Genomic DNA, 23,149 nt, shown 5'->3' on the forward strand with positions numbered 1-23,149 from the left:
TCACTGCTTGAAAGATTATTCTGACCACCACTGGAGATTTATCAATATGATGGGTTCTATCTCTTTTTGGACATAACTGTGAAAATTCATCTCCCCTTTTAAAAAACATCAGGTAAGGATTTTCTTTAGCTCTATTGACTGGCGACTAGGGTGCTATCACTGATGTAAGAATTTTCCAGAAATTCTGAAATTTTCCAAAAATTCCAGAAATACTGTACACACACACCTTTAACTTTGCACTGAAGCCTGTTTGCTGAGAAACTAGGTCAGAGCAGCAAAACAATTCATCATGGGGTGGGAAGAAAAGTACTAAGCATAACTCACTGGATTACCAGCACTGCCCAAGCCACCCATTGTCCCCCCACTCCTCCAAATACCTGTATTTGCTGTTCAGAGTCTTTGCTCCTAAAACTTCCTGCTCATCTGTGCAGCCTGTCATGCAACAGGTACACAGCTACTTATCCCCTGAGCATAGCCAGTATTCCAGTACCATAGGGTAATACCTCTATTTATTTTAGCCTGTTTAGACCTGGCCATATTTACAAGGAAGCTATTTCCCTCTGAGACTATCACATTTTACCTTCTCATACAGTAGACTCGAACCTCTAGCCCACCCAGTTCAAAACAAGCTCGGCTGTGTTGAGATCAGAACAGACACAGCTTCAGTTCTACTCGTTGAATTTATACCCTGCTTTTTAATCCCCAAGATTCTCAAAGCAACTTACGTACATTTCAAAACAGAATTTGAACTTCTCTTCCTTGTTTCTGATATATTAAGCTCCCTTTGGTGAGTTGGGAATAACAGATAGTGCATATTAGTATCACTTTGAGGATCAAAACTCTAGGCCCTTCTTTTGCCAAGACTAGCCTCCTGGGGCTCTATCCTGTGATGTTTTTGTGTTGGTGGCCTCGCTCTTTACAAAGCTGCACAGCTGATATGAACTTTGTCAATAACTGAATGGGAGGATACACATTGGGTTAGTTTCATCAAATAGGAGAGTTCTTAATACCATTAGAGCTGCTGCAAGTATCTTTTCATCTCATAATTTGTCCTGTTCCTAAAACAGGAAGATATACATCACAAGCTGAATACGTGAAACTGCCTTACTTATCCAGACCATTGGTCAATATTGTCTGCTCTGACTGGCAGTAGGTCTCTAGGGTCTGACATTTTTCATATCATCTACTATCTGATCCCTTCAGTTAAAGATGGCAGAGATTGACTCTGGACCTTCTTCATGCAAAGCTGTTGCATCGCTGAGCCATGACCCCACCCATAACTTCTTTACTTCCAATATTTTCTGGTAGCAGTAAAATAGTGCTAATCACAATTAGACATCTGAGAATTCCCTATAGATACCAATAAAAGACAGGGTGTGCAAAGTGGCATCATACTAGCAGACAGCTTGGTACACTGAAACCCAAAGTCTCAAGGAGTACCTAAAAACACAACGAGATACAACTTACACAGACATGCTTTTCAAATGTATACTTTCCAAGGTAATAGGAAGAGGGGGAGGGGCAGCACTTTTATGAGAGACTTGGCTGATGGAAGAACAAAACCAGAATTAAGCACAGGGCAAATTTAATCAATACGCATAATTGACCCAGATTATAGAATTTCTCTTAAAGAATTTAGGCTGTCTGAATGAAGAATTTAAGTAGTAAGACATGTATATATAGGCAACTCCCAAATGACCACCTCCCAGGTCCTTATGTTGTTTTACTATGAGATTAAGGCAATGGGTTTTGATTTCATTACAATCTGAGTAAATTTATCAACAAAGGAATGAGCTTCCCTTTCGCACAACTGGAAGCACTGACAAGATCACTCTTTTAGTAATGAAATAATTTATTTTCTAACAGTTGAACAATACAGAAGTATACATATACACAGCAAGGTCTTCTAAAACATGTAATTTCTAAAAATGCATGTGCTAACTGTAGTAAAAAGCACCATTATATGGTCTTGACACAGGATTTGTAATGACATATTTACATTAGGAACTGAATATCTGGAAACCAGATTCCTGTTTCTCCCTGCCCGCTGCTCCCCTTTTAGACTGCGTTTTATTTGGAAGACTCCAAAACTAAAAAGCCAAGAGTTCAAAACAAGCAAATGTCACTAAGAGCACCTATTTGAGGAGCGAGGGAAGTTACCAGGTCAATCAGAAAGAACAGCACAAAATTAAAGTCAAAGCCAGGCTACCAAGTCAGTCAAATCTTTGGGCACTTCAGAAGGGAACGGCTGAGTTTCGGCAAGCATGCTACGACCGAGCAAGCAGATGGCAGCCAGGAACAAGCTGGCTTTAAGTGCTGTTCAACCAGACCCTTAACAGTAAAACAAGCAAGTTTGTAAAGCCAATCTTGGTATATAGACTTTGGAATGTGGAAAACACTTGTTTGTTAAGCAATTATGGGCAGCTTTCCCTCCAAAGCAAATGCATCACTGATTCACGGAGGTGTTCGAAGAGCTTTAGGTGGCCATAACGCACAAGAACCAAATCACTTGTACTAACACAGAAAGCAAAAATTCTCTCTCAGATCAAAGCAGCAAGAGAGGAAGCAACACAATACATCTTCAGGGGAGCAAGCACATAGCTGGGTATCAAAAGCAGTTTGTCCAATACAGTAAGTGTCAAAACCTGAAATTTGTTACAGAGGGGGCAAAAGGAGGACAGCAAGTCTTCCTGACATATTGCTAGACAGTACACCAAATGCCTCAGTTTACTCAAATTCGGCAGTGAGCACTTAAATAATCTTATCTCCTACCCACTCCTCCATAAGAGAACACAGAGCTCCCTCTGTGTAGCTATGTTTGTAAGCTCTATTGAGATTCAAATGTTGGGATCAGGGGCAGGAGAGAAGTGCCACATTGTGAGAACAAAGTGCTAAAAAATGGCAGTTGGCAGAACACAGCCTGCATATGCCGAGAGCTCTGGAATCAGGAGGGTGGAAATGTTCATGGCACCTAATATGACAATTTCAAACAATTTGAATCCAAAACAGGTATATGCACCAACCCTGGGAAAAATTCCTAATTGTGTTTTTATCAGCACCTGAAAAACTTGGCTTTATTTTTAAAAAATTCTGTGTGTTCAACACTCAGGAGAAAAAGGTTTATCAGGTACAGACAACGACTGGGGATTCAATGCTACAAAAGTACCGCAACATTCCTGGAAGGGAGTTTTCTACCATCTCCCCTTTCACTGCACCCCACCATGGTCTTTTGGGAATTGCATAGGGATGAAGTGGAAAGGAGAATCTGAAAACTGCTCCCCTCCTACCGGAGGAAGTACTTTCTAGCAACTGAAGACACAGTTAGAAACTGTTAATATTTTAGGATACTTCAAACTGTCACCCTGATACCCAGAGTTACTTCAGATTAACATGAGCTAAAGCTTTGGATTTCTTTTCCAGTCAAACACGCCCCAGATTCACTATTGCACTGGAAGATTCCAAATGCAGCAGAAGTTAGTGTAACTTGAACACCCTATATTTTTGTATTTGGATTCCTATGCTGCTTCCTGCTGTAAACAGAAGCAACCCATGACAATCTACAAAAATCTAATTTTCTGCAGCTTATTGAATAATAATGCTGGTGGATCAGTGAAATCGAGAAAAGGCTAGCTGAACCAGAATGTTATGTTTCTATGGCCCAATTTACACACTGACCAAATGACATTATTGCTTCCATACAACTCCAAGTGCATGAAACTTCTGCTTTTGTGTTTACATGAGATAACTGTGACCCCTAGTAAGTTGCACGACCTCTCCATATGGAAAGAAATTTTACACATCACTCAAGCAGCATGGAAGCAAACACATTACTCAGACCCATGAAAACTGGGCTTATTTTTCCAGCCTTGAAGTGGATGTAGCTGCCTGGGGGATGGGCTGGGCAAGTAGCAAATAGGACCACAGAAGTTTGGAGCTGCCGAGGTCAGTCCTAGCCAAGACATTTAAAAAGTGGCCCTGGAGCTCACAGGACAATTTGATTTATCTGCCTAGATGTTTTTGAAACACTAAACAACTCCTTAGGCTTATTTTCAACAATAGTGCATCATTTGCAAAAGGTCAATATTTTTTTTTGTGTCACCCAAAATTTTGAAAGGACCAAATTTAGACAGTGCAAAGATCAATTACTGGTTCACAATAGGGACAAAAGAATTCTCACCACAATGTTGTACTTAAAAAAGGAATTGACACAATCCACTAAGGATTCCTCCTGGCCAAAGTGCTTCAAATGAAAGCAGCTGAATAAAAGCATGAATGTGCTTCTCTACTACTTGCACTCATTTGGAGGGAGCAGGCCCTGCCCAGAAGATTCCTGAAGTAGATTGCGCCTCTTTATAATTAACTGAAAAAGGCACAACAATTAAAATCCATTAGGTTAAATTCTTAAGACATTACTTCTAAAGAAAAGTACACAAATGTATTTTCATATTTGCCTCAACAATACAGACCCCAACACCTGAAATTACTTTCAGCCTTAAAGCGGCAGCAACTTTAGAGTCGGGTGTGAGGCAGTTGTATGCAACACATTAACAAATATAGAAGCTCAAAAAGTCTCAGGCAAGAAACGGGTTGGAGCAAAGGACCTCAAAGGGCAGCCGCTCAACTTCTTTAAAGGTTGGGAGCTTGCTCTCTGAAGGGCCTTTGCTTATATTTGAAGCCAGCTTATAAAAGCAAGGCAGCCTCCAACAAATAGGAGTTCAGTGCAAATCTGCTGGACACCTGAAAATTCCAGCTGTTATTTGTGTTTAACATAGCACACTCAAAAGAAATCACCTTGGAGATCTTTAGCAATCCACTAGCCTCACTTTCCATCTTGAAAATTTATCTAAAGAAAAACATCAAGCTTCTTGAAGAAATCAAATTTCATTTGTAAGTTTCTTATTTGGAACTTCGACAGAGTGTCTTTGTGGATTTTGGCAGTTTGGGTGACAGCCTGCTAGCAAGCATGAATGACATTTTTTAAGCTAAATAAGCTATATAGCCCTTTTAGAGTGAAGTGAAGTTGCTTAACCAGATCTCGAGTATCCTCTGATTGCTGGGGCGGGGGGCGGAGGGGGGACATCTGGCTGCACATGGAGAACCAAGTGAGAATGTTAAAAATTACCGGGAGGTGGCCAAGTGGGCATAATACTAACATCAACAAGCAAGTAGAGGACAACTAAGAAATGCTCTTGGTTAGTAGACCTTGACATACAAAGTTTCCTGAACATCTATAAAAGCACAAAATCATAAGAAGGTTATCTATTACATTAGGCTTATATAAAAATGAATAAATACTATTTATAGGACTTGTTATGTACATTTGCGTGTGCTCTACTTAGCTTAAATGAAGAGGTGAGACACCAGAAATAGGGTGAAAAGGGGGCAGAAAAGTTTTTAAAGGCAACCCAAAATCTACAGACAACCACTTTCAGAGTGCTACCAAATAATTTGAACAGGCAATTAAGTGCTGGAATACCAGGAAGGCTCCAATGACTTGCTGCAGTTAACTCTCCTCAGTCATTAACAACTCAAAGCTAGCACAGCTAACTTTGTCACTCGGTTATTGCTGAAAATCTAAGTAAACAGATTGGACTAGAACCAAGTATACAAATGAGGCATAATTCTTTTTTTCTTTTTGTGCTAAAGGGATTGAGATCAGCTTTGTTCATCTCTCTGAGGTAGAAAGATTTGTCCCAGAGACAAGAAACAGGACTTAGCAGCCAGAAAAAGCTGCTAGGAACAAAAGGTAAATGCAGCTGTCAATGTAAAGACACTATCATAAAGATTGCACAGGAGTATTCTGAAGTACCATTTGGTCTTTTGACAACAAAGATATGGAGACTGATTTGAGTGTAGGCATTCTACTACGGTAATCAGCTACAAGTGGAAATATTTCCCTGTCTATACGACAAGCCTGCAACTTGATTCTGTTGATACTATACTACTGTCAAACTAGTTTTATTCTGTCTGTAACCTGTCACTAACTCAGTCCTACTTAGTGCTACTTTTGACAAGGATGGCTCAGACTTCAAAGGTTCAGTACTGGCACAAAGACAGTCCCAGAAATGGCCATGTCACAATTGCAGTGACTTGGGATACATCAGAATAAAACTGCTGAGTCAGTGGTTGGGAAGTCTCACTGCATAATTCCCTATCAATGCTTTGTTAATTTGCCATGCCAGTTCCTGTTCTGAATGACATGGAAGTAGATTTGTGTCTTTCGAGGTCTCATTTGAGGAGTAATGGCTAGTCTGGCTATTCTTGTTCAAACACCTTATAGTACAGCCCACCCCACCCCACCCCCAGCATAAGGTACAACTAGAACACTAAGCAATAGCAGCACAGGCAAAGTGTGTATGTTGCTATTACTGCAACAATATTATTGGGCGCTTAGGAATTTGGTTGGAATGTTCAGTCTCATAGAGATGAGTTTACCAACAGAAAAGAGAAGCTAGTGGATGCCATCAGATGTGTGCTCCAGAGAGTAGCTCGTAACCCACAACCCTATGCACTGTTGTCAGACTTAGGCAAAGCAGATTTTGGTAATGTTGGTGGTGTAAGAAGTTTACGTGCAAGAGAATTGTGGGACGGTCCAACATACTACCTAATAAGATCCAACAAGGAAACAGCAAGGATGGAAAGAAAGCCACTGGCTTCTTATAGGTTGAGGCAGGCCTTGAGATTGTTCTGCAACTTTATTCTCTTAATGCCAGCACTCGAGTAACCCTCATCACTGCAGACGCTCTGCAAGCTTCCCCTTTCATCCGAATCACTTGGACTGCTGCTGCTCCAGTCCAGGTCCCCCGTTAGGTAGTCTGTACTTTCCACATCCACATCAATTTCTTCTGCAATCAGAAATTGAGATCACAGTCAGCATTTGCTTCTTAACAGAGTAGTTATAATATCTAACGTTCAGGAAACAGGACCAACTCCCCCAAGGCCACCACTTACCTCTGTCTGAATCAGACCTTTCAGAAGAAACAGTTGATCCTATGCTATCCATTCTTATCCGTTCAATGCCCAGTTTCTCCAGCTGCCTTTTCAGGTGCCGCTGTTCTCGCTGCAACTGATCTATTTGGTGTACTGCTTTTCTGTCATAGTCTTCAAGCTTCTGTTGAGGAAAATAATCACCATTATATTGTTCTTACACCTCAGATGGTGACAAACTAAGATTAACTTGCTTTTTCAAGAGGCTGAAATTAGCACAAGGGGAGGTTTGTACTTAATCCTTGGGTATCTCTGTTTCTCACTACACACAGCAAGAAGGGTTTGTCTTGCTATATGCGGTCTCTTCCTCACCTAGTTATGTATAATCTCCTTTGGTACCTGATCACTTTATTTCAATCACCTGTCAATCATCTGTCTTTGTCTACATTCTTCAAATATAACAGCAGCCCAGGTGGAAACATCAAGACAACAGATCTGCCCCTCTTCAAGGTGTGCTCAAATATTTGCTACAGTCCTCTATATTGCTGGTGAATTTGAATATTTCTCTGTAATTCCATTTTCACTACATATGTGACAACAAAGTGCATTTGTGAAAGTAATTAATCTTCAGCACCTAACTTACCTTTATGTGCAATTTAGCTTTTGTTAGTAAACTCAGTGTAGTATGTCTACTGGATTCTGGTCCAAGTGGCACCATCCCTTTCAGCTTCTCCAGACACAGTCGCAGATGAGCACGTCTGTTGAAGATTTACACACATTAAAACTATAAAATCAATGAAAGGGAAGGATACATTCATCATGGGCACTTCTATATGATGCCATTAAGGAAGCATGAAAAATAATCATGAAATTTAAGTGAAAATATCTTCTCAGGTGACTCACAACATTTTAATTCTAGGATCTTTTAAAAAATTATTGTACATTTGATTCAGGAAATGAAAGTTGTCCTAAATAAACTTTAGGTTAAAAAATGTCATACAAGTATCATTTCACAAGCAAGGGCTTTAATACGCCAGTGAGCTATAAGCTGTGCTATTGTAATAACTGCACATTACATGTTAAAGTTTAATTAGAAATCCATTCTAGTTCTGTCACCAGGTCACCAACACCAACAGTGCTGAAGATAACCCTCCATTATGCTTTGCTGACCATCTCATTTTAGCCACAAATGAAATGCTACTTGCTACTAATTGATGGAAAAACTTTCTCAGCTTTTCCATGCAATAAAAATGGTGTAATATTAAAATGCTGGGTTTCGTAAAAGAAGAAGCAGGTGGCTTTAAAGCATGGAAAGAACACACACTGGAATGTCAAAGGACACATCTGTAAAGAAAAATAAGGAAGCTTTATTTTATCTTATTCTCTGGTTCATTTTGGCAGAAGCCATTTGCTATTTCAGCTGGATTTTAAGTTGAAACTACTCTGAATTCTGCAAAAGGTTTACAATGGACTACTCCCCTATAAAATATATTCCTGGCCCAATTATTACTTGATATAAACTAGAAGACTGTCTTCTCGTCATTAATCATTACTGTTTTCAGAAGGTATGATGAAAAGATACACTTCAGTTCACTGACCATTAGCACAGCAGTGGCTAAAAGAAGCTTTCCAGGGTCTCAGGCAAAGTCTTTGCAGCCCTGCTACTTAAGATCTTTCTAACTGGAGATGTGCGAATTAAACCTGTGCACACAAGGCAGTTGTTCTGTCACTGAGCTATCCCTTCTTCTGTGAAAGGTTCCAGGCTATTTAAAAGGCCAACTGACAGTTCCCCACCAAGTTTCAGTCTCAAATGCATTACTGGTAAGGGATGACATTGACCATGATTTTGTAAATTTTCAAAACAAGTCCTGAAACACAAACATTTTTTTGGCTGAAATTTAAAATAAATCACAGCAGGGAACTCAATGGGGTCCTCGAAGCAGCTGTTTTATAGCAAATGAATTTCAGAGACAGACTGGAAGGGGAGATTGCCAAATTCCAAGGTTTTATAGCACTCAGAACAATGGGACCTCCAGGGCTTAGCAGAGATATGTTAAGTCAATCAGTTCTCACGTACCCAGAATTAAACTTTGTTGGTCTTAAAGGTGCCACTGGACTCAAACTTAGTTCTCACAACTGTTGTTAACTCCTTTATTATCTGTATGTCAATTTGCTTATATCCTCAGGTCTTATCAAATGCATTACTCCAAACAGGTATTATTTATTGCTCAGTTACTTATACATCTTGATTCTAATGAATCCTTCCAGGCAACTACCTCTCCTCTACCTACATGTAACATTTGACAAAATCTGTTCCAATGTGTTTGAAAGAGTGCGCATCTACACATGCTAAGTCTCCCAGTTCTTGTTTATACCCAGAACTGAATTTTGTTGGTCTTGGAGGTGCCACTGGACTCAAACTTGGTTCTCACATCTGTTTGTTAACTCTTGTATTAACATGTTAATTTTCTGCTATTCACAGATCTTACCAATTGCCTTAACCCAGTCTCAGCTATAATCACCCAGTTATGAATCGTGACTCTTAACTAGTCCTTCCTGGCAACTAACCCCCAAGATGTAATTGGTTGAAGAAGTTTTGTTTCAAGGTATCTGAAGAACTGTGCATAAAGTTGAATACAACTTTGTTGGTCTTAAAGGTGCCACTGGACTCAGACTTTGTTCTGCCACTTCAGACCAACATGGCTACCCAACTGAATCCTTAGCAAGAGGTACTCCTTCAATGTTAGAAGCCCATCTTTAATATTTTCCTTCATCCCCAACTGCAGTCACTCACCAGAACCAGCCTTGATTGAAAAGGAGCATTTGCCCTTATTTCACTGCTGCACTTGCCAAAATTTGCCTCTATCTATCAACTAACGAAACCCTGCAACTCTAAGAAAAAGGGGTCTGTACAATGGTAGCATTAGACTTCAAACAAAGGCAGACAGTTTGGCTACATGTCCATCACTGGGCAAATGCTTCAGCACTAATTGTCAAATAGAGTACTATCCCGCTGTCAAACCAATTTCTGTTGGTACTGATACAGGTTGGTCTGACAGAAGTGCAGCATTCCTTAGGACCAAAAATTTATTTTTCTCAAAGGGTACAACTGATCAGAAGAACATGCACTACACTTGATCATTACCAAACAGCTACACTCTCCTGAAGGCACTGATAATCAAGTCAAGTTCCCTAATTACAGTGCATGCAATATAGTACGTATATAGCTATCATTAAAGGATCACAAACACCAGTTGAGAGATACAGTATTTTGATTAAATGACTAGTATCTGTATAAATGACATTTAAAAGGATATTAGCTCTCCAGAGTGTTGGAACTTTTCATGTTTTCTTGTTTTCAAGTGCCCAATTTTAGAACGGTTCAAGGGATAACTTTTGGTGATGCAAACAGGCTTATACTGCATCTTGCTTCCTCCTGGCAGTTCAAACAATTGTGCCAAAGATGGATTCTTTATACTGATTTGGACTTCCCTCCTGCCCCAGTTCCCATGGTCACAGCCTGTTGTTTTCAACACATGCACAATGATTAATCAACAGAGCAACCCATCAAGATAATAGACTTTCAATATGGTGACAATGAAGTCTCTTATCCTCAATTCTAAGCAGAATTTACTTTGGTTATGCTGTACCCTAAGGCCCCGCTTAATCTTCCTGAGTATGTGGGCAGCACTGCCATGAACTGGCTGCCATGGGAAACACATATTTTTTGTTTCTCCAAGAGCAGAGGGAATCACCACTGAAATATATTTGAGCTAACATTTAGAGATGTGTCAATAGATTTTTCCTAGTTCTTTCCCCAGTATTTTAACTAAAGTTTTAATTTCATGAAGCTCTTGGGGGGTGGGGAAGACTGTAGAATGGAAAATTTACATTCGCCCAAGTTTCAACCAGGGAAACAAGCCTACCCTCCTAGCACCTGCCACATTCAGAAAACATACACATATGCAGGCCTCGGATTCAGTGGGAGTTCATAGGAGAACAGCTCCTGAACTTTTCTGAGAGTTCCACCTCCTTGTCCACTGAATAGTAGGTGCAGCTGCATAACAATCCCTGGATTAGCTCCACCACCTATTTTTCTACAATATGACCCCTGCACATATGCAGCTGCTTATAGACTCCAGTGTTAGCTTCAGTGCAATTCCCCTATCAAAGCCCTCTGTCCTCTACAGTTCTCCCAATGGTAAATAATCCCACTGACTATAATTTTTCTCAAAGCTTACAGAAACTAATTTTTTTCTCTTCCTTCTCTCATTTACATGCTCTTCTCACAGTAATGTCCCTCCACCTGCCCTGCCGCTAGTGGAATAGCTGTTATGGCATAGTTTCAAGCAAACATACATTTCTAATGAAGACAAACAGAGCCAAATTCAGGTGCCCATTCCACTTTAAAGCTACAGCCTAGACTACTGCAAGAGGCAGATCTACCTACTCCTCCTACCTACCCCATTGCCTTTAGTACACATTGAGCTAGCTATAGAAGTAAAATGGGTAGGGGTGAAAGTCAAAGGCTCAAGAAAGAAAGCAGGGGGGAGGCGGGTAGAGAAAGACAGAAGAGAAAAAAGAGAACTTGGAAACAGATAAAGGAAGGATTGTAGAAGGGGTCAGCACAGTGGCAAGAGAAGCAAGTGCATGCTATGGTATTCACAAGCACCATACTGAAAATCACTGTTGTAATCAATCTTGAGCATCCATTTGCTTGTGATAAATGCAACTCTGCTATTTGCAGGTGTGATATGAACATATAGGACTGGGGTGGCCAACAGTAACTCTCCAGATGTTTTTTTTGCCTACAACTCCCATCAGCCCCAGCCAGCATGGGTAATGGCTGGGGCTGATGGGAGTTGTAGGCAAAAAAACTTCTGGAAAGCTACCGTTGGCCACCCCTGATATAGGATACAAGCACTCTTAACTCCCACTGATTTAATGAATTAAATATCCATTGAACTCACTGTAAATCAATAGGACAATTGCCTAGCTCTGACTACACTGCACGCACATACATGTATCTGGAGCTACCTTCTCAGACAATGAGATACACTTCTACATCTTAACAATGATGAAGGCAGTGGTGTTTCCCATTCTATGCACTTCCTCAGTAAAATTTTCAGAAGCCAATTTAACAAGAAGAAGAAGAATTGAAGATTTATACCCCGCCCTTCTCTCTGAATCAGAGCAGCTCACAATCTCCTATATCTTCTTCCCCCACAACAGACATCCTGTAAGGTGGGTGGGGCTGAGAAGGCTCTCCCAGCAGCTGCCCTTTCAAGGACAACCTCTGCCAGAGCCATTCCAGCAGGTGCAAGTGGAGGAGTGGGGAATCAAACCTGGTTCTCCCAGATAAGAGTCGGTGCACTTAACCAATACACCAAACTGGCTCTCTGTTTTAAAAGAACATTTCTACCTTCAAAGAACTTTAAACACATATTTGATTTGGAGCAAAAATCACATTTCATCAGGCAAGGCAAAAGGTGCTCCAAGGCACAGTCAAGGTCCTGAAAGACCAACAGCAGATCTTTCTTATAATGCTTCCTTGCTGGAAATCCTCTTAATTCCAATCATGGTCAAAAACCATGCCATGAAATATTAAGCTAGAATCTTACAATTAAAGGTGAAGTACATTATAACTATAAAATGGTATCCAGATACAGCTGGATAGAAACACAAATGAAGCCTTTACTGAAATATCAGATGTTCTTAATTCACACAAAAAGTTAGGAACAGGAAATAGCCCATAATACAAGCTGAACAGCCAGTGTGAGAAATAAAAGGCTACCATAAGTAGATACATATAGGTTCTCTTTGCTGCCTGCTTTTCAGAACTATGAGCTTATACACAAATTCCAAAACTGGGCCCTGATTTCTACAACAGAATGGCAGCCAACTCCTACACACTTAATGAGCCTATTAAAAAAACCTCAGAACAGGCCATGCCAACACTCATCTCTCCACATAAACACATGCAATAACCAAAGTTCCTGCCTCAAGTAATGCCAACAGAAATGCAAGCATTCAAACCACCACAGGGCAAGCCAAATATCCACCACCCAGCTGTTCCATCATACTCATCCAACAACCCAGAGGACAATGTTGTCTAAGACTCCAGAAGTGACATTATGAAAAATGACTGATTTACTCCTTGGAATCGCTCTGCGTACCCTACCTGTACTAGTCGAGCAAAAGCAGCACATTCCATATAAATATGACACATGGGACTTAGAACAGTTGAGTAAATGGTCAGTTCTCCAATGGACTGAAGTAAACTGACAGTTGTCCAACGAAGGGAAGTAAGCAATGGAGTCTTACAAAGATAACAGAGTGAGCAATGTTTGCAGAGGACACAAGTTCAGTGAAGGTAAGTGTAAGGTGATAGACATGGGAACAGAAAATGCCAACTCTGTATATGCTAATAGGGTCTGAATTTGCTAAGACTGAGTGGGAAAGAGACCTTGACGTTGCAGTGGATAACTCACTGAAAGTATGAACCCAGTGTGCCATACACAAACTATATGTTGGGGATCATTAGGAAAGGGATTGAAAATATAACAGTAATATTATAATGTCCCCATGCAGATTTATGGTGCAACCTATTTGAACTACTGAGTATAGTTCTGGTCACCGTATCTTAAAAGAACATTGCAGAGACAGAAAAAGTACAGAAGAGGACAGCAAAGATGATTAATGGGTTGGAGCATATGCAGAAAGGATGAAGAGTCTCAGATTCTTCATTTTAGAAAAGAGATGAATAAAGAGTCAAGACACCATAGAGGTTTATAAAATTATGCTCAGGATAAAGAAAATGGACAGAGAAACCTTGAGGGCATTGAATGAAATTGATGAGTGGTAGATTCAGGATGCAATAGAATTCCACCCCCCCCCTGCATGAGTGATTAAAATGTAGAATTCACTACCAAAGAATATAGTGATTGCCACAGGCAGACAACTTTAAAAGGAATAGGGAGAATAGGTCTACCAGTAGCCATGGTGATTAAAGGGAGAACCTCCACATTAGGAGGTTATTATATCAATGCCAGGAGGCAAGAAGGTCTTGGCCTCTAAGCCCTATTGTGAACCCTCTAAAGTAACTAGTTGGCCACTGTGAGAGACTGGATGCTGGTCTAGATGGACCACTGGTCTGATTCCGCAGGCTCATGTTCTTTACATGGTTTTTAATCTGACAAGGCAGTTTCACTGCAGCAAGCTCCCTTGAATAACTGTTATAGCTCCCATATTTTTTCATAATCAGAAAGGGCAAAGACAGACTGTGAACTATTTTTCTAAGGCCTGGTTCTTGTGGAATGCTGCATACTGGCAAACAAAAACTGCACAGCGCACTGATATTAAGAATATGGGTTCCTATTATGTGTGATGGGATTCTTTCCAAACTACTCATTTACAAATTCCACATGGGCAATTGCCCACTTATCAAAACCCAGGAGAATAAGGCTGCCAAAGTGCAACTACTGCTTTTTCTGGCATGATGTTTCATGGCTTCTGTCCTCCACAGTGCTACTATGCTCAGGGTGGGGAGAGAGAGCCTATTCAAGGATTTGAAAGAGTGATGGCAGAAATTACACAAACATTCTAACAGCGCTCCTAGACAAATAAAAGAATAATTTTGACTAGAAACTATTAATCCATCTTGTTTCAATGGCACCTGAATGGAAGATTCCTAAGAGACTTTGCCCAGTGTTTAGTACATTCTATTACATGGAAATATGATTACAGGACAGTGTGTCAGTGCATACAGCAACCAAAATAGCTTAAGGGCAATACATTAGATATTGCATTAGAATGAAGTCTCACCACTTAGTCAGTGTTGCCACACAAATATGTACAAGTTTGCATACTGTAAATCACTATCCAGAAAAACCAGCTTCCTTAATATGGACTCTAAAAAAACACTGCTTTTCCTTCCCTGAAAAGTACTGAGAAATGTATGGGATTTGACTGCTTTTCAGAAAAAAATTATATTGAGGACTCACCTGTTCTTTTCCATTTCATTATGTGTTGATCTTAAAGAGAAAATGGGAGAAACAAAACATTAGTTTAGCTATTTACAATTTATAGCCATGGAATAAACATAATATAGTTGTAATAAAGACTACAAATTCAGGACTTCTGTTAATGTGCTACACTGAGGAAATTGCTGGACATCCTGAAAGCAGAATCGGGTTTCAGACTCAAAAGTCAAGTGCTTCACCTGCAGGCAGGGGCTGTTGTTACACCACCTTTCATATGGATCTCACCCCTAAGCAAGGCAAGCTAGTCTTCTGAACTGATCCAGTCATGTGTTTTGCAAGTTAATCCCCAGTTGAGAGAAGTATAACCCCAGCAAGACCAACAGATTTTCTGAACCCAGCAATTTCAAAACTACAAAGATCAGGTTAGCAATTGCCTGGATTGTCTAAAGATATTATTCAGAGCTTCTCCCTTCTGTGCTCGCTAACTCTAATTCTCAAGAGCAAAAAAGATATTCCATGGATTTTCAGCTCTACTGACATTTGATCATGACTGGAAAACATTTAAATTTAATCCAACTAGAGTACGTATTTTAACATAACCTTTTAAAAACATCTTACACATTTGCGTGCACTACCCTCACTTGAATCATCAACCCTCACAACCTCTGTCATTTCCATTAAAAGATGGGGGTGGGAGAAATGAAACATGACACATTGCACATGTCACTTACTCTACATGACATACAGTCAGGATACAGCCTAACATGTTGCACAACAATATTACAGGTGAACAAACAAGTAATACACAAGAGTAACTAGAAATATTTTGTTGAGGGGAAGCTTCTATTGAATTTGTATCACTTCATATTCATAGTATATCACTCACATCAGCAAGGCCCAGGATTTATCTCCAGATTTCCACAAGCTCTAAATGTATTTGAACATGAAAATGTAAAGTCCCATGGCTTAATGGCATGGCACTCACCAGAAGTGACACTAGAAGTGTATGCAAAACACAGATTTACTAACAAGTTTCTAATCCTGCCCTCCATGGAACTAAGGTACACTGAGACCTCCCACTGGAAGTTTCATACAAAGTTTTGAAGTGAACAGCATTGTCTTGAAAAACTTAAGAACTGTATTTGGGCCTGCGTATTCACTTTGACACCGTTTTGTATAAATACAACAACATACCAGCAACAGCACAATTACATTCATTTTAAGATCACTAGCTGCTACATTTCCTGATTCCTTAGCCACGTTACCCAAAGAGTTTCTGTCTCCAGACAAATAGAACAAATATAAGAATGTTGACAATTAAACTCATAAAAATAACAGTTCAACAATTCTGAAACTGCCTCTTCAGCAACTTAAATTTGGATAAATTAAATCCCAGAAGATTTATTTTGTTCCATATTTAGATGCTCTTAAAACAAGCATATTTTTGCCAAAAAGAAAGTAATCTACAATAATTTATGATTTTAATAAATCTTGCAAAACCCCCACATGCTATAAATAGACTGATTTTGTGTGTTGATGTACACACAAATATAGGAGTAGCTTCAGAACAGATTAGATCCCAACAAAGTAGCATCTGCATAGCAGGATACCAAGCATGCTTACAAAAAAGCAACCAACTTCTACTCCACAGTATGTATGTGACTGAGGTCTTGGTTTCAGGTCTTATTAACATCATAAGAACATAAGAAGGGCCTTGCTGGATCAGACCAATAGTCCGTCTAGTCTAGCATTCTGTCTCACACAGCAGCCAACCAGTTCCTCTGGATGGCCAACAACAAGGCATAGAGGCTGAGGCCTTTCCCTGATGTTGCCTACTGACTCTGGGATTCAGAGGTTTAGTGCCTCTGAATGTTGAGGTTCCCCTCAGTCACCATGGCTAGTAGTCACCAACAGACTTATCCTTCATGAATCTATCTAATTCCCTTTTAAAGCTGTTTAGTCCTGTGGCCATCACTACATCCACTGGCAGTGAATTCCATGTTTTAATTATTTGCTGTGTAAAGTTGCTTCCTTTTGTTCATCAGCTTCATTGTTGCCCTCAAGTTATATAGCATTTTGGGAGGAGAAAAATTTATCTTTATCAACTCTCTCCACCCCATATATAATTTTGTAAAACTCTATAATGACCAATGCTTCCTTTAAACTGTGGAGTCTTGTGAGCAAAAATTCTACTTAGTGGGCTACTGGCACTAAAGCGAGCTACTGCATAAGTTAGCTTGCTCTGGGGCCATTTTTCTTGAGCTAAGACAAAAATGTGTGAGCCAAAGGATAAAAAACCTGTGAGTTAGTTCACACTAACTCAGCTTAGAAGGAACACTGATCACGACACCCCTCCTTAGTCATCTCTTTTCTAAATTGAAACATCCCAGACTTTTCAGATTTTCCTCATTGATATAGTGCTCAACTCCCTAATCATCTCGGTTGACCTCTGTACTTTTTCTAGCTCTGCAGTGTGCTTTTTGACATACGGTGCCCAGAACTGTACACAATATTCCAAACAAGGTAGCACCATAAATCTATATGGGGTATTACAGTATCAGACATTTTATTCTCAATCCTTTTCCTAATAAAATAAGCCCTAACATAGAGTTCGCCCTTTTCACCACTGCACCACACTGGGTTGACACTTCCATTGAGATATCCACCACAACCCCAAGATCTTTTTCTTTCTCGGTCTCAGCAAGTTCAGAACCCTTTCACCTATACCTAAAGCTGGGATTTTTTTTGTCTCAGTGTGCATCGCCTTACACTTACCAAGACTGAATTCATCTGCCACTTAGTCACCCACTCACTCAGTTTGTGGAGGTCCTCTTGGAGCTCTTCATAGTTCACCATCCTGAATAATTTTGCGTCATCTGCAAACCTGGCCACAACACTACTCAGCCCTAGTTCCAGATCACTGATGAATAAATCAAATACTATCGGCCTCAATACCAATCCTTGTGGAACCCCACTGCTTACTATCCATTGATTCCTACTTTTTGCTTCCTTACTATCCATTGATTCCTACTCTTTGCTACTCTTTGATTCCTACTCTTTGCTTCCTGTCACTTAGTCCATAAGAGAACCCATCCTTGTAGACCAAGACAGCTAAGTTTACTCAGGAGTCTTTGGCGAGGTACCTTGTAAAAAACCTTTTGAAAATCCAGGTATATAATGTCTACCAGGTCACCATTGTCTGCATGCTTGTTCTCTTTTCAACGAATGCCAAAAGATTGGTGATTTTCCTTCAGCACGCTTTGTCCCTCTATATGCCTAATAATTCTATCTTTGATTAATTTCTACTAGTTTTGCTGGGACAGGTATTAGGCTGACTGGCCAGTAATTTCCTGGTTCACCTATGGATTCCTTTTTAAAAATTAGTATCACATTTGTTACTCTCTAATCTTCTGGCACAATGGCTGAATTTAGTGTTAGGTTACATATATGGATTAGTAGATTAACTATTTTACATCCTTAAGAATTCTTGGGTGTATGCCATCAGGATCAGGACACTTACTGTTTTTTAATTTCCTCAGTAGGTCTACACCTTCATCCCTAGTTACCTCAATTTGGCTCAGTTCTTCAGACTCACTTCCTGAAAATAGGGCTGTGGCATAGGTACATGTCCCACACTTTCCACAGTGAACACAGAAGCAAAAAAGTCAATTAACTTCTCCACCATCTCCCCATCTTCCTTTAGTAATCACCTTTATTCCTGTGTCATCTAAAGGCCCCATTGCTTTTCTAGTCAGTTTCCTGTTCTGGATAAATTTTAAAAAAGTTTCTTGATGCTTTTAGCAACCCACCCCTCAAAATCTCTTTTTGCATGCCTAATTATTGACTAGCATTTCTTTTGCCAGGGCCTGTGGTCCCACCTGTTTAATTCATTTGGGCAGACCTTCAACTTTTAAAAAGAAGCCTCTTCACTTTTTATAGTTTCCTTAATTAAAATGTTCACCACTCTGGCCTTCTTTTAGACTTGGCAGTGCCTTTCCTAACCTGTGGAATCTGTGACCAGCTGTTCCAGTGACCAGTCATTTATGATGTTTAGGAATCTCATTTCTACAGCATGACTTGAGCATGTTTACCCAGCCAGTGAGGTGGTAGTTGAAGTCTTCCAGTATAATAATACTATCTGCTTCAATCACCTCCCTTATTTCCTTCCCATCTTAAGATCAGCTTCAAGGGTTTGATCAGATGGGCAATAGTACACCTCCACTTTTAAGTAACCCTTAGGGCCCAGTATTTCCACTCATATAAATTCTGTTGGGGAGTTAATTCCCCTGATGTTTTCTAACTTATTTGATTCTATGCCCTTTTTGATGAACAATGCAACACAACACTTAATCCATCCATTCCTGTAGAGCTAATACCCAGGAATGACTGTAACCTTTAGAGTTTCCCCATTCCACTAAATTGTTACTGAACACCAAGCACTCCAGCTTCTCCATCTTGACTTCTACCACTGGCATGTAGACACCTATAATGTGTTTTCCCCCTCTCCAGTAACTCATGCCTCCCTCGGCACCTTAGCTGCCACAAATGATCCTCAGTTGCCATTGTGCCCTCACTCCCAAGTTCTATTATGCCCCTATCAATATTACTTTTGAGTGTCTGAGCTAGGCTTCCCAATCCCCAGGTACCAGCGGGGGATCCCCTGATTTTACAGGCTTCCCCCCTCCCCCAGCCAGCTGGCCAGCGGGGGAAACCCCACCCCCACAGCCTTTATGCACCTCCACAAAAGATTCCCATAGGGAATGATGGGGAATTGATCTGTGGGTATCGGGGGCTCTGGGGGGGCTGTTTTTTGATGTAGAGGTGCCAAATTTCAGTATAGCATCTAGTGCCTCTCCCCAAAATATCTTCCAAGTCTCAAAAGGATTGGACCAGGGGGTCCAATTCTATGAGCCCCAAAAGAGGGTGCCCCTATCCTTCATTATTTTCTATGGAAGGAAGGCATTTAAAAGGTGTGCTGTCCCTTTAAATGTGATGGCCAGAACTCCCTTGGAGTTCAATTATGCTTGTCACACCCTTGCTCCTGGCTCCACCCCAATCTCTCCTGGCTCCACCCCCAAAGTCCCCAGATATTTCTTGAATTGGACTTGGCAACCCTAGTCTGAGCAGTCTGGACAGACATGTCCCAAACTGGAGGATCCATAGTTCCTGTTGACTTTCGCCCCAGGGTTAGTTTAAAAGCTGCTCTGCCACCTTTTTGATACTAACATCAAGAAGGTACAAGCACTGAGAAACCAAACTATGCCTACGTTTTTTAGGAACTGGCTTTCAGAAAACAGAACTGCAATGTGCAAGCATTTTCACTGATGACTTTATAAAAATACATCTTCAGTGAAGTACATAGTTAAGGAATCCAATCAAACCGCAATCAAAATTTCAGTTTGAAAAGGAGAGCTCTATTAGGTTTTGTTGAATTACTTCCAATGAAACATCTCCACAGAATTCCTACCTAGTGTGAAAGTATTGTTTAACAAGGCAATGTAAACTGAGTGAAAACAAAAGTGAAACTATCAGGCAGTAAGCAGCTGACATAGCAACACAAATACAAATTTTTACTGTATGGTGTGATTAATAGCATGACTCTCTATAACTAAGCTGAAAAACCTTGTGATTAGTTTATGCCCCAAACACGCATCTAATTACAGTTAAAAACTGTCTTGGAAATGACTGAATGTTGCATGATCGACCCCACAGAACCAGGACAAAAGGGGCTGTACAGCATCATGTGTTTCCTTACCTGCTACTACTGCTGTTTTTCTTGGACTTGTTCCTTCGTTTTAAGGCATCTCTGTCCTTGCTGTTGTAGGGTAACATGGAAGCATATCCATGCTCAGCTTCTGGGAAAAACAAACCAACCAACCCTGCATTCAATTCCATTATCAGCCCTAGACAAAACAGAAAATCTCTCCTCCTAAATCATCCCTGTCCATACATTTATTTTACAGCTTACAAGAGTTAAGACCTCCTCCCTTTCAAGACTCACTTTGGTTACAAGCTCAGGCAAGCTAGTCCCTAGAAGTCTCAGTACTTCCACGTGCAATATAAGAATGCAAATGTTATAAAGCTGTTTGTGCATGGGGAAATTTCTATATTTATTATTTAGAATGCTTGACACGTACTGTTAATTACAAAACTGGATGAGTTAGGCCTCTCACGTCCTCCGAGGGGTGTGACTTGGCCGTAACATACAGCCCCGAAGTCAGAGTACAGAGAGGCTGCAAGAGCCAACCAGGCAACGCAGTCCGCCTCCTGGATGGAGCTCACAGAAAGGCTACGTGATAGAGGAAACGCAGGCAGGCCGATAAAGCCTCTTTGGAGCCAAGATTACAGTTCTCGGTGGGGGGATTCCTTCGGAGGCAGGCGGCACGAAGCCCTAAGAAGCCACTCCATTTATACAGCATCGCGTTGACGCGTTGACGTTCCTTCACGACCAAGAGGGGGGCTTGTTGGGGGTCGAAAGTGGGTCAAATGCAGAACAAAAGACGTGGTACGTACAGCTCGATCGCTACACAACAGTGAGAAGCAGAGCGTCAGGATTCTGGGCCAGGAATGACGATATGCACCCCCAACGGAGGGGGGGGGGAGCAAGTGAAGGCGGCGCTCCCTCCTCTCAGCCCCGCACCAAAGGCCGCCTTTGCCGACGAGGCCGAAGGACCAAGAGCGCCGCCGCCACCAGGCGCAGCGAGACCCCAAAAGAGCCCCCCCTCTCTCTTTCTCTCTCCCAACCCCCCCACTCCCACCCCGGCCTCCTCGACCGTCTCCAGGCGCTCAACGCGCAGACGGGCCCGAAAGGAAACGCCGTCACTGTGCGCCCTGCTTTCGGCTAGGGAAAAAGGCAGAAAAGCGATTCGACTACTTCGGGGAGGCAGCGCTTCCCGAGCAGCGCATCTAAGGCAGCGAGTCGCCATCACCGCTGGGGGTGGGGAGGGGGAGAGAAAGGGGGCACTAGGAAAGGGCCGCGAGCGACGAGGGCCGTTGCCGGGGCGCCTACCTCGCTCCCGTCGCTCCAGGAACTCGGCTGCTTCCAGCAGCATCTGGATGTTCTCGCACACCTGGGCAGCAGCCGCCATCTTACGTCTTCGTTGGCTTGTGTTGGGCTACTGGCTCGCTTCGTGCTGCCGTCCTTGCGGCCCCAAGCCTGGCCTATCTTCCCTTCTCTCAGCCTCGCCACCCTCGACTTCTTTCTTCTCCAGCAGGCGCAGCTCGAGTGTGTGTTTATCCCACCTCAGCCTGACAGACTCGACGCAACCAATCCCTCCCCCATAGGCCAACCGCAACTCAACCCACTGCTGCCCGAGCGCAGACTGGATTGGGCAAGAAGACAAAACTCCGCCTACACCGCTGCTTTATTGGCTCGCTGTGAGGGAAGAAAATAGTAAACCACACCCACTTCGCGCAACTCTTTTCCCATTCGCCTTTTTTCATGAACCCGCCTTCGTATCGCCTGAACTTCTGCTCCTTTATTGGCTCAGATATCCTATAACCCCGCCCCGATAGGTTTCAACGTCTCATTGGATAAGGCCTATCGCTCGCCATCCTGTAATATCGAGGTTGGCTTCTAATCATACAACTCCATTGGCCCAGGCTTTTAAAGTTACGCCCTACAATGCTTGCGATAGGCAGAGAGTGCTCCGCTTGGCCTTTTAATCCCGCTCGCTACTTGTTCCTGACTGGCTTGGAAGGTTTTGAGTCCCGCCCCCCCCGTTTATTGTGTTGATCTTCTCTGTCTTGCTCCGCCCACCGTCCACGCGCTCTTGCAGGGTTTAGCCAGGATACCAGCGAGACGAGGACTTTCAACGGGTCCTTTAAAATGAGCTGTAGCCTCATGCAAAGCAGTCACCCGTGCTGAGTTCGGTTTAGGGGGCCTTATAGCCATGGTGCCTACTCGCCAAATAAGCAGGCTTAGCTGGTTTGCAGGACTGCAAGTGCCATTTGTTACATTAAATCCTGCCAGACTTCCCACTCAGAGATCCTGGCCTGCTTGGCAAGAGAGGAACCACCCTCCACCTACCCTGACCCTGTCCCAATTTTCCTGAAGCATGGTTAGGCTGACCCTTTCCAATGCTGAGAACAGGGATTATGTCAGCTACTATAAACTCTTACTATTGTTTTACCATAGCAAGGACACTGGCACCATAGAAATTAAGTGTACATTTATTTTCTCATCGGAGAGCCTGAAATTTTTATTTTATAAGCTTCATTTATACACATTCCTCCACAAA

The 23,149-nt window shown here is 41.7% G+C and overlaps 2 protein-coding genes across 2 annotated transcripts in view; one reads left to right on the plus strand and one right to left on the minus strand.

Annotated features, from left to right (window-relative positions):
- The window catches only part of LOC132580283 (hexokinase-2), a 388,522-nt gene that overhangs the window by 151,987 nt on the left and 213,386 nt on the right, over positions 1 to 23,149 (plus strand). The gene's annotated exons all lie outside the window — the stretch shown is intronic.
- MXD1 (MAX dimerization protein 1) lies at positions 1,835 to 22,358 on the minus strand. Its single transcript, XM_060251556.1, has 6 exons — positions 21,919 to 22,358; positions 20,665 to 20,764; positions 14,931 to 14,960; positions 7,571 to 7,685; positions 6,952 to 7,111; positions 1,835 to 6,845 (listed from the first exon to the last, which is right to left on the minus strand). The coding sequence occupies exons 1-6, from the start codon at positions 21,995 to 21,997 to the stop codon at positions 6,658 to 6,660; spliced, it is 672 nt and encodes a 223-aa protein (XP_060107539.1). The 5' UTR covers positions 21,998 to 22,358; the 3' UTR covers positions 1,835 to 6,657.

Source organism: Heteronotia binoei, chromosome 12 (genome assembly GCF_032191835.1).
Source record: "Heteronotia binoei isolate CCM8104 ecotype False Entrance Well chromosome 12, APGP_CSIRO_Hbin_v1, whole genome shotgun sequence".
Taxonomy (NCBI): domain Eukaryota; kingdom Metazoa; phylum Chordata; class Lepidosauria; order Squamata; family Gekkonidae; genus Heteronotia; species Heteronotia binoei.